The sequence below is a fragment of the Lactuca sativa genome, chromosome 9 (assembly GCF_002870075.4).
Source record: "Lactuca sativa cultivar Salinas chromosome 9, Lsat_Salinas_v11, whole genome shotgun sequence".
NCBI lineage: Eukaryota > Viridiplantae > Streptophyta > Magnoliopsida > Asterales > Asteraceae > Lactuca > Lactuca sativa.
The window spans coordinates 45,563,990-45,575,652 of NC_056631.2; the positions used below are offsets into that span (position 1 = coordinate 45,563,990).

The window sequence follows — 11,663 nt, forward strand, 5'->3', positions numbered from 1 at the left end:
AGATTCACCTACATTACACACGCTTTTTTCTTTTTTCTTTTTTTTTTTTTCCAAATTTTATACGGCAAATTTATCATTATGGTTAGCACGTACTTTAAAGAAAAATAAAAAATGTTTTGCCTAATATTTTTATTGGAACCCTTTAAGATTATTAAACTTTTCAAATAAAGAATTTTTGCCATAAACATCAATGCAACTTGTAAGAACGCGTCCACGACATTCTTATCATGACATTTTATATTAGGTGGACTTTTTGATGAAGTGTGACATCTCGTGATCACCGATAGGAAATTGATGACTTATGTTGTTAGCCTATGTTGTATATATTGTTTATGTTCATCGGAATATTAGGACATCAGGAATGGAATAACGGTTGTAGATTAAATTTGATTATGAGAGAGAGATCTTCATTGAACGGTTCAATGAATTTCTAGTGCCATTTTATTGACTTTGTAAGATTTGAGTTGAAAAATATATTCTCTTTTATTTGTCATTCCATTCAACTTTCTATGAGTAGAATGGAGTGTTGATGCTCTTAGGTTGATATATGATTGTTGTCTAGTAGGTTTGAGTATACTAGCTACACTATGTTAGTATGTTGCATGTTTTGTACTTGTGAACATAACTTTTATTTTTATTTTTTCAATTTGATTTTTTTTTGTTAAAAGCTAAAATTTAAAACCTCTCAAAAAACGAACACACCCTTAATAATATAACGATTTTATGTTAGAAAAAACGTATTCTTAAAGCCTATTGTCATTCGGAAAAAACTCCAACGGATACGAGAGATTTTGTTTTTCTTTTAAAAACTTATAAATACCATAAATTACCTAATAAGCTTAACCAACATGAAAAAGTGGGTTAAGTATGAGGATTAAAAAAACAGATTTAACCAGGAAGAAAATAAGATAATGCTAGATCTTTTATGTAATTAATTTTATAAAAAATGATAAATTGTCATTCATGATTCAACTTGTCTTTTAAGCTCTTCACTATCTAAAGTAGAGTAAACATGTTCAATCATTCGAATAAAAATCATGATGTTTGACTAATAAAAACCACTAAACACCTTTTAAGAAGTATCCACAATCTTACCATGTGTTTCTAGATCTCATATCTCAACTTTTTTTTTTCTTCCTTCAAATATATTTTCGTACCTTTGTTTAATGAGAGAAGGTCGAATATTCCATCTTTTTTTCTTTTTGAAAAATATAAAAGTATGTAAATACACAATGGGTCAACAACAAAAACAATGGGATCTTGTATAGTTGTATTTATCCTTGCAAACACCCAAAGGCCAAAGAACCAAAACCTCAGTAAATGTAGAAAAAAAAAAAGATAAGTCAACACAAATCCACTCTTGCCTTCATGAAACATGACGAAACCCCTTACTTCATCATCGCAATATCAACGACCCAAACTGAAGCAACAAACAAATAAAACAATTTTGACTGCGTCAGCAGCAGAAAAACACACACACAAATACACAATCTGTCTTTTCCTCTTTTGTGTGTGTATTAATGGAGGATTATCACTTATCGGCAAAATTCCACCAACCATTACCACAATTGCCTTCTTTCGTTATCGAAGTGAATGTTGATTATTCTACTATCCCTCTTTTAATGGCGATGCATACAGGTAAATTTCATGCATTTCATGTGTCAAATTAAAAAAAGATATATAACTATGGCGTGTGAACACACTGACAATTTGATATTTGACTACTTGGACAATGGAGATTATTCAAAGATTGGTTATCATAAACAAATTATTGCCAACCCTTTTTTATTATTAGGTTCTGATTCTTTTTTCACAGAGTAGTAAAGCTTAAGGTCGTTGACATGTAAACATTACGAGTTGTTTTTATCTTTTCGATTTTATTCTCTGTATGAACTTGATGAACTCAACAAATCTGTGAATTAACCCCATAGGTTAAGTATTATATTACATCTATCTACGGATTTTTCCTGAGATTTCTTCGTAATTTGTCTGATGGATTGATTGATACCCTTTTGTGCTTCTGTTGCGATTCTCTGAAGTAAACTGGAAGTAATCGATTCGAGATAGAATTTCGAGATGCTGGGGTTCAAATTCAGATCATGTGGAAGATTGAAGTACGAAATCCAGCAACACAATTTTCTTTCTGGAGCTTTTTAGCATCGTATTGAAATCGTTTTCTGTCGCTTTATCCAATTTTGGTTGTCTTTGGATTTGGAAAATAATTTCAGGATGATGGGATTCAAGTTCAAATCACGCGGGTGTGTTTTTGCTCTGATAATTCAATTCTTGATGGCGATTTCAGTTGCAAAAGTTACAGATCCCTCTGAAGGTTTTGCTCAAATTGTTTATTGTCTCATATTCATGTCTTCTACCATCATTAATTGACTAAAAGGTTATCCATTTTTCTTGTTTCTAAACTGTCGGTGTTTGTTTTTCTTTTTGATTTATTTTATATATAGTTTCTGCATTGCTTGCTGTGAGAGGTAGATTAGTTGATCCACTGAATCGTCTTAGAAACTGGAATAAAGGAGATCCATGCACATCAAATTGGACAGGAGTTATATGTGTTCATAAATCCAATGTTGATAGATACTTACATGTTCAAGAAATGTATGTATTCATGTCTTATTTTTTCACGTTTCTTTATTGAGTTTTTGTTGCAAATCGGCTTATATGATTCCATTTTCATTTTTCTTTTGTTTACAGACAACTACTAAACATGAATCTTTCAGGAAGTTTAGCACCTGAACTTGGTCAATTTTCTCATCTGACAATATTGTAAGTCAAAAGATGAAAAATAATAAATTTATGCACTTTTTGTTTCTTTGGGTGATGAATTAACTCCGGTTTGTGTTTTATTTATCGAAGAGATTTCATGTGGAATGACTTGAGTGGAAGTATACCCAAGGAGATTGGAAATATTTCATCTTTGGTACTTTTGTAAGTAAAATTTAATCATGAGTTTTTATTCATTCGTGTTTGTTGTTAAGATTTATAGCCTAATTTGTATCTATTTATTACAATCTTCACAGGCTTCTGAATGGAAACAGATTAAGTGGCAATTTACCCGATGAACTTGGATATCTTAGGAATTTAGATAGATTCCAAATAGATCAAAACCATATATCTGGAGAAATCCCCAAATCGTTTTCAAACTTGAACAATATTAAACACATGTGAGTGAATTACAATTTACAAGATTAGATTTTATTGGAGTATGTGTTTGTTTATGTGATTAAATAACATTTTTTGTTGATGTTTTCAGCCATTTCAACAACAACTCGTTAAGTGGTCAAATTCCTTTGGAACTTTCCAACTTATCTACTCTAATGCATTTGTGAGTAACATCATATGCATGTTTCTCTCTCTTCCTTTCATATGATAAGGGCATTCACGTCTTTTGCACTGACGAGAGATCAAGAGCGAGTCTCTGTCCCATCTTTTTGGGTGGGACAAAAATTGCAGCTTTTATCTCATTGACATCTGTGCCAGACTGCCAGTGCCAGTCAAACACAGTACAACCTGTTTCACGTCTTGTCATTTCTCTCCATATTTTTATATCTAAACTTTTTATGCCATATTTATTCATAGGCTTCTGGACAACAACAATTTATCCGGTTATCTTCCATCAGAATTTGGAAATTTTCCAAATATGCGGATAGTGTAAGATTTTGCCTTTGCTTATGAGAATATTTAGATCATAATGAATTAGTTAAATCATAAATGCTCATCTATTTGTTGATCCTATCTTTCAGTCAACTTGATAACAATCACTTTGATGGAGCCGAAATTCCTGCTTCATTTGGAAATCTATCAAAAATAGTGAAATTGTAAGTTCTAATCAGAACATCCTCTTCTTTTTTTCATATACAAGATAATGATAATGATTCTATAATAAATAAATAAATGAAACTTTTGAACTTGTGTTGCAGAAGCCTTAGAAACTGTAGCTTGCAAGGAGTTGTGCCTGATCTTAGCAGAATACAGAATCTTAGCTATATGTAAGCCCCCCCCCCCCCCCCTCCCCCTTCTTATCTTACCTTATAATTAGCTGATGTTTTGTTAATATAACAGAGATCTAAGCAAGAATAGGCTCTCTGGATACATTCCATCAAATACGCTTTCAAACAGAATCACAACTATGTAAGTTCAAATTCAAAGATGTTTCCATTTTATTACATGATCCTATTTCTGGCTTCTTTTCTTGAATTACTACTTTGTGCAGTGATTTGTCAGATAATCAGTTAAATGGATCTATTCCTGAAAGTTTGTCAGATCTTCCTTCTCTTCAAAAACTGTGAGGATTCTGATTTTTTTTCCTTAATTTGTTTCCATTCTCATTAAAAAAATTAACATTTCAGTTTGCCTATTGTATGATTTCAGGTCCTTGGAGAACAACTTTCTTGATGGTTCCATCTCCCCTAAGCTGTGGCAGAATAAATCATTTACTGCAACCTCAAAACTTTTACTGTAAGAAATACAACATTTTTTTTTAATCTTTGTTACTCTTTTCTTGATCATGTGTTAACAACATGCAGTGATTTCCGTAATAATTCGTTTTCAAGTGTTATTGGGGTTTTAAATCCACCTGTTAATGCTAGCCTAAGGTATGCCATCTTCATATACTTCTACAAACGATTGTATGAGTATTATATCTGTATACGCTAATCGAATGATTGAATTTGATTTATATATTTATCAGGCTAAATGGAAATCCAATTTGTCGAAATTCAAGCATACAAAACAAAGATGAATTCTGTGGGCCAAAAGATTATGGAGAATACATGCGTTCCTTTTCAAAAGACGCAACCGATTGTCCAATTCAATCATGCCCTACAGACAATTACTTTGAATATGTTCCAGAATCCCCAATTCCTTGTTTTTGTGCTTCACCTCTTAGAATCGGGTATCGCCTAAAAAGTCCAAGTTTTTCTTATTTTCCACCATATCGTGAGCAATTCGAAACATATGTCACTAGTGCTCTTGATTTGGAATTCTATCAACTATCTATCGATTCGATTATGTGGGAAAAAGGACCTCGTTTAAGGATGTATCTGAAACTTTTCCCTAAAGCTGGCATCGATCATTCAAGTACATTCAGTACAAGTGATGTTTTGCGTATCAAAGGCATTTTTACAACATGGGTATTTCCTGGAAGCCACTTATTTGGACCCTATGAGCTTCTCAATTTCACTCTTCTTGGACCTTATTCACACTGTAAGCTTTTCATATTCATGTCGGATGATTAATTACATATCTGCAACTAGTTTGTCGTGTTTTTGTAATCTCACGTTGTGTTTTTATTGTTGTAGTGAATGTTGGAACACCGAGCAAAGGTATAAGCAAGGGCGTTTTGTTAACAACTGTAGTTATAGGAGTCGTTTGCGCTTTAGCAATTTCTTCAGTACTTACTGTTGTGATCAAGAAACGACACGAGAGATACAAGCACACATCATCAAGAAAATCTTTACGTAAGTTATTCATATAAAAACTTGGAAATTATCATCAACCCGATTAATTTGATGTTAAATGTTTGTAGTCGCGAAACTTTCCATCAAAATCGATGGGGTTAAAAGCTTCACTTTTAGAGAAATGGCGATTGCAACTCAAAACTTTAGTAATTCGAGTCTTGTGGGGAGAGGAGGTTATGGGAAAGTTTATAAAGGAGTATTATGGGATAACACCATGGTTGCTATAAAGCGTGCAGAAGAAGGATCATTACAAGGTGAAAAGGAATTTTTAACAGAAATAGAAATTTTGTCAAGATTACATCACCGAAATCTAGTTTCACTTCTTGGATACTGTGATGAGGAAAAGGAACAGGTATTCATTCTTTTGGTTTTATATGGATAAAGTTCTGAATGGATAAAATACTGAATGAGTGTTGTGGGCCCCACGTATGCAGATGCTGGTTTATGAGTACATGCCTAGGGGAACATTGCGTGATTGGCTTAATGGTATGAAACTTTTTTAGATCCAATCTTTTAACATATCAAAAAAAGATGAAATTGATAACGATTTACAAACTTCACAGCAAAATCTGGAGAATCTTTGAGCTTCCGGATGAGGTTACACGTGGCATTGAACTCAGCTAAAGGGATTCTTTATCTTCACACAGAAGCCAATCCACCAATATTCCATCGTGATATCAAATCAAGCAATATTCTTCTCGACTCCAAAATGACTGCTAAAGTTGCTGATTTTGGGCTTTCAAGACTTGCACCAATCTTGGATGACAATGGAGTTGGACCTAATTATGTATCCACACTTGTTAGAGGAACACCCGTAAGTCTGATTCTTTAATAACATTTGTTATCCTAAATTCTCTTTGTTAGATTTGATGATATGATATCTAACTTCCACCATTTTTATAACAGGGTTACCTTGATCCTGAATACTTATTAACCCATAAGTTGACAGACAAAAGTGACGTTTATAGCCTTGGAGTTGTGCTTTTAGAGATCTTGACTAGTATGAAACCAATATCACATGGCAAAAACATCGTTCGTGAGGTATGCTTAATTTGTTTTTTAAACTCATATCAAGATTTTCAAATGTGGGTTTGTTTTTTCAGGTGAAAATAGCTCATGAAACAGGAACAATGTTCTCAATTGTAGACAGCAGAATGGGTTCATACCCTTCTGAATGTATTGAGAAGTTTGTACTTTTGGCTCTTTGGTGTTGCAAGGATAAGCCTGAGAAAAGGCCAAGTATGGTGGAAGTGGTGAGGGAATTGGAGCAAATACTTGAAAAGATGCCAAAACATGAGTTGTTGGATCCGGATTCAAACTACTTTGTGGAATCCTCATCAATGTCTTCTTTGTATAGCTCATCAAATGTTCATGGAAGTAGTGATCTTACTAGTGGTGGTAGCCCCTTAGTGTATCCTCGTTGATGTACAAACAAATTCAAATTTTGCACAAAGAAAGGCGAAAATAGGAAATGTGTATCTATGTGTATAGAAAAAAGTGTGATTATGATGTGAGAGTTGAGAGCAATGTAGTTTGTTGTACATTACAACATGGTAGAGAAGATTTTAATATACTCTCGTTGTGATTTTTCTACTTTCTCTTTTTCAAAATGAATACAAGGTTTTTGATTTGTTGTCGTTTGAATCAAATAGCAACAATAAATGTATATAGTTATAACATATATGAAACAACAATCTCCAAAGAATCAAACTTTACAAATGCATCACCCAATAAACAACAAAAAAGAATCATCTCTTACTAAGCTTTACACTCCATTCTATATCTATTGTTCTATTTTTCTTTTTCTTTTTTCAAAAAAATGAATATAAAATCGAATAACAAACTCAAAACTCACATGTCAGCCTATACATTTCAATTTTTTTTTCAAAAAATCATGCAATATATGAGGGTGTGTATGTAAATTGTAATAGAAAGGTGGGGCCCAACTAACGTCCAGTTTTTGCACGTTTCATGCCACTTGTATTGAATGGTGACATGCTTCCACTTGGTCCAGGACTCTCTTCTCTCAAACTCGAATTTAGCATCGCTAGCTCTCTTAATTGTTGTCTTTTGATGTAATCTTCTGATTCATCCTAAAAAAATGTTTGACTTTTTAGGTCAAATCAACTCAATACTTAAAAGTTAAAAGTCAAAGTAGAAGAAAAGAAAGATACCACTGGTTTTAGCAACTCCTGGATTATTTCCTGAGCTTGCCTTAGCCTTAAATCAACAACACTTGGTGGCAAATCAGCCTCAATCAAGATGTGAAGTTGCTCATTTAAATGTTCATATCCAGGTCTTCCCCTCAGTTTCTCTTCCTTTAAATTGTGAACAAATATTATTAGATTCAAGGAATCTTGAATTTTAAAAAAGTATATAAGAAGCATATGAAAAAAAAAAAAAAGAACCTTATCAGGATCTTTGATTGACCCTTTTCCTCTTATATACACACGACACCCTGTTGTAGCCTCTATACGTTTTAGTGAATTGCCTCGAGGTCCCAAAAGTCTGCCAACAAAGTTAAACTAAAATCCAAAGAACAAAAACATGTCATTCACTTTCCCCATTTATATCTTTTGATCTAAAAATTCAAGATTTTTTTTTTTTGAATCATGAAATTAAGCTTACATTTGGGAAGGTATCAACGGGAATATCCAACCTCAAGATTCGCTTCACTGTGTATGAACTAGGGCTTGCTGGAGTTCCTTGCCAATCCATTGTCATTCCACTTAACCTCTGACATAACATAATAATATCAAATATTTATTTAGGAAACGAGAAGTTTTAGAGCTGAATAAGTAAAATTATTAATTACCTCCTGTGGAAAACCATTCCAACCACCTGGAATTTGCGACATGAGATCTGAAGAAGCCATGGGGCTTGGGCTTCTATGTCGCATTCTTTCAAGCTCATTATACCCTTGGTTTTGTAACATACTAGAAACCCTCATTAATTCTGAAATAAATGATGTTCAAGTCAATGGTTAAAGACCTAATTATAGGAAAATTCGAGACTTGAATAATGTTGTGATCCTATTTCAAGATTCGAATTAAATAAAGAGCCAATTTCTTCATGTATCTTGGAAATGGTCTAAGAAGAATCGTGCTTACAAAGTCTACAATGGAACGATAGAATGGAAATTGATTGCATTAGAAAAGGCGTATAGAGGGGCAAAATGGTCAACAAGTTAAGTTTTTGGTGGGCATACAATTCGAGCAAAATGGTCAATCCTCTTTCTGTTAGTGTTCTTTACCTGATACAGGGTTGTTTCATGTTTGATGTATCAAACAGATAGTCAATTTCAACTCATGTTTAAAGCAAATACAAGTGGATCTTCCTAAAAAAGATAAAAACCTCAAAGATCATAAACCCTAGAAATTAAAATCTAAAAGAATCAAACCTTGACTCAGGAGTCTGGTGCATACGGGAAGAACTTGAGTAAACGGCTGAAGCTTCTGATGTTCCGCCAATAATTCAGACAAGTACTGACTGCGTAAATCGTAAAACCAAAACAACATCAAAATAAAGAAACCTAATTACAGATTGAACAACACACAAAGTTTTCTTTAAAAAAAAAAAATGAAACTCAAAAACCCATGAAACATGAAGAAGGATTTAGCATATGAATTCACGAACCTATCAGCATCTCCGTTAGTTCTAATCTGAGGAGATACAGCTCTTGCTGGAGAATAGTTGTGATTATACAAACCTGAAGACATGATTTTTTTTTTAATTTTTTTTTGGTTGTGTGAAGAAAAAAACTGATGGAAAATAAGCAGAAAAACAAGAGATGGGAAAAGGGTGTGCAAGTTTAGCAGAAAACTTGAGGCAATTATTTCCTTTACTTATTTCGTTTTCAAAGTTATTTTTAAAAAACATTTTTGGAAGAAAAAGTTGTCAGCATAAACTTTTTATGGATACTGTTTAAGGTAAAAAGATAATTCAAAGGGAACAATTCAACACATATTCATCAACTACACCTAGCTAGCTCCCATTATTGAGGATAATTTTTATATTAAATTTAAAGGTGCATATTTATTTATTGGTGCTGATCTTATAAATGTGTTAGTTGTTTGATGTGTATTATAATTATTTTTCTATTTAGTTTGATATTATTAATTGTACTTTAGATACCTAACACACCCATGAAAAAAGAAACAATATTTACCTGAAGCTAATATTAAAAATTTTAATATACTTTTAATTAACAGCATAAAATAGCATATTTAATTTGATTTATTACTATATAGGAACTGTACAAATTGAAATTAAAAATTGTTAGGAAGAATAAAAACAAATTGGTAAGAAAGTACATCGAGCATTTTAATCGTTATTAATGATTTTTGTATTTTTTTGTTTATATATATAATTATTATCTGTAAATATCTTCTCTTGTTGGTAGGAATATTCTTGGTTGGAATAAAATCAAGGGTATAACTGTAAATTCGACGCAGATGAGTAAATAAATAAGAACAAGACCGAAGTTATTGAAGAAATAACGGCGGTCTAAGAGACACGTGTCAACCATGCAGGCAATAAGCGGTAGCCACTAGGAGCGGAAGTGGGTCCCATGTGGCCAATTAGCCAACGGAGTCTTAGCTGGAGTTACAGGGTGGGCCGACACCTACCACCAACCGGCGCCGTTTTGTCCCCCTCAAACTGCTGCTCTGCCTCTGCTGATTGGTTTTGGCATTTTGTAATTTTCCCAGCTGCTATTTTATGTTTTAAATTTTATTTTTATATATATTATTTTAATTTAATAACTTTTGAATGAAAGTTTATCCACCTATATATGTTGTAAAGGTTAATCGCTTAATTGTGAAACTATAAGTTTTTTATTTATTGTTTTATTGATTTACAGAGTTTTTTTTTTCCAACTTAATATATATTGAAACTTGTTATTCTTTATGAAATTTATATAAAATAGTAAGAACATATATTTAAATTGAGAATTCACCTATGATTGATTTTCTTTATAATATCAAGTACTTATAATAGGAATAAGAGGATGTTAATGAACCAGTTTCTTTCTTACAAGCTATGATATATATATATATATATATATATATATATATATATATATATATATATATATATATATATATATATATATATAGATATTAAGGATTAATTATACATCAAAATCTTGAATCTCAAACTTCAAATTTTTAAAGATCTTAGGTCCAAGTTTCCAACGTTAAGATATAAAAACATTTAATATAAATATATGAAAATGTTAAAGTTTTTATAAAAATCGGTAAAAAGATTAAACTATATTATACTTTAACAGTAACAATTTTATTTTATACAAATTCAATAACTTTTGTTCATATTAAGGTCAAATTATTTAATAGAAAATATATATAATGGTTAAGATATTTATACGTTCCTATCCTTCTCTTCTCTTATCCCAAATTGGTCACATCATATAAGTTATTGTTATTTAACTTAGACCGTAATAATATTCTTCGTGTACTTTTATGATAGAGAAATTTCAATTTTTGGTTGGACCATAAAATATCAAGTGGTGGATTTCGAAACTTCACTTCTAATTTAATTTTTAGTTGGACCAGTAATGTTTTGGAAAAAAAAATAATAATAAAAAAATTTTTAAAAAAATTTAAAAAAAAAAACTTTCTAAATGGAAAGGATTGACCCGGTGATATATCTATCTTGCTCAATTCGGTTTTAGTATTTCTTGGGATTTATTCCATGTCTTTGTTCCTCAAGCTTGTTGGAGTGGCAAAGCAAAATAATCACAAAATGTTATGAGTTAAATGGGATGTAGTACTTGTTGATTAAAAAAAAAAAAGGTTAAACGAGATGCAGTACTTGTTGATAAAAATGGAGGTCTTGATATTACACCAACTCCAACCATCCACTATATTACACCATTTTTGTGTTTTGGAGGGCAAAAATATTCCAACCAACCTTCAAATTTAGCATCATTTTTGTGTTGGTTCAATTTTAACACCAAATATGAATGTTAAATGAGAAGACCTCAAAACCCACTATTTTATAGGTTGATTGGAACTCAAATACCATTTTGTTGCTAAATAATCACCATTTTAGTGTTTGTGGTTGGAGAAGCTCTTAGTAGTTTGGTGGCTTTCAATATTGCTCTTCTTTATAAATGGCAGTGGCGATTTTTTAACAATGATAATTTGCTTTGGTTCAAAGGAGTTGTGCGGT

General features: G+C 31.9%; 2 protein-coding genes across 2 annotated transcripts; one reads left to right on the forward strand and one right to left on the reverse strand.

Annotated features, from left to right (window-relative positions):
* Window positions 1–1,485: 1,485 nt before the first annotated feature.
* On the forward strand, window positions 1,486–7,064 carry LOC111876114 (probable LRR receptor-like serine/threonine-protein kinase At1g06840). The gene is made up of 22 exons (XM_023872646.3): window positions 1,486–1,638; window positions 2,040–2,114; window positions 2,229–2,329; window positions 2,460–2,610; window positions 2,707–2,778; window positions 2,869–2,940; window positions 3,033–3,176; window positions 3,266–3,337; window positions 3,592–3,663; window positions 3,756–3,830; window positions 3,933–4,001; window positions 4,075–4,143; window positions 4,226–4,297; window positions 4,384–4,470; window positions 4,539–4,607; window positions 4,703–5,217; window positions 5,313–5,471; window positions 5,540–5,823; window positions 5,906–5,957; window positions 6,035–6,285; window positions 6,378–6,512; window positions 6,575–7,064. Exons 2-22 carry the CDS (start codon window positions 2,077–2,079, stop codon window positions 6,893–6,895), a joined length of 2,880 nt encoding a protein of 959 aa, XP_023728414.1. The 5' UTR covers window positions 1,486–1,638; window positions 2,040–2,076; the 3' UTR covers window positions 6,896–7,064.
* A 56-nt stretch (window positions 7,065–7,120) lies between these two features.
* Window positions 7,121–9,322, reverse strand: LOC111876117 (KH domain-containing protein At3g08620). The gene is made up of 7 exons (XM_023872648.2): window positions 9,108–9,322; window positions 8,872–8,960; window positions 8,287–8,426; window positions 8,100–8,207; window positions 7,880–7,996; window positions 7,646–7,789; window positions 7,121–7,564 (listed from the first exon to the last, which is right to left on the reverse strand). The coding sequence occupies exons 1-7, from the start codon at window positions 9,188–9,190 to the stop codon at window positions 7,418–7,420; spliced, it is 828 nt and encodes a 275-aa protein (XP_023728416.1). The 5' UTR covers window positions 9,191–9,322; the 3' UTR covers window positions 7,121–7,417.
* Window positions 9,323–11,663: the final 2,341 nt, after the last annotated feature.

Coding starts and splice junctions, on each gene's coding strand:
- LOC111876114 (XM_023872646.3), top strand. CDS start 2,077: ATGCTGGGGTTCAAATTCAGATCATGTGGAAGATTGAA. Junction 5,218..5,312: donor TCTTGGACCTTATTCACACT/GTAAGCTTTTCA, acceptor TTATTGTTGTAG/TGAATGTTGGAACACCGAGC. Junction 6,513..6,574: donor GCAAAAACATCGTTCGTGAG/GTATGCTTAATT, acceptor TTGTTTTTTCAG/GTGAAAATAGCTCATGAAAC.
- LOC111876117 (XM_023872648.2), bottom strand. CDS start 9,190: ATGTCTTCAGGTTTGTATAATCACAACTATTCTCCAGCAAGAGCTGTA. Junction 8,427..8,871: donor CACCAGACTCCTGAGTCAAG/GTTTGATTCTTT, acceptor CATTTATTTCAG/AATTAATGAGGGTTTCTAGT. Junction 7,997..8,099: donor CCGTTGATACCTTCCCAAAT/GTAAGCTTAATT, acceptor TTTGGATTTTAG/TTTAACTTTGTTGGCAGACT.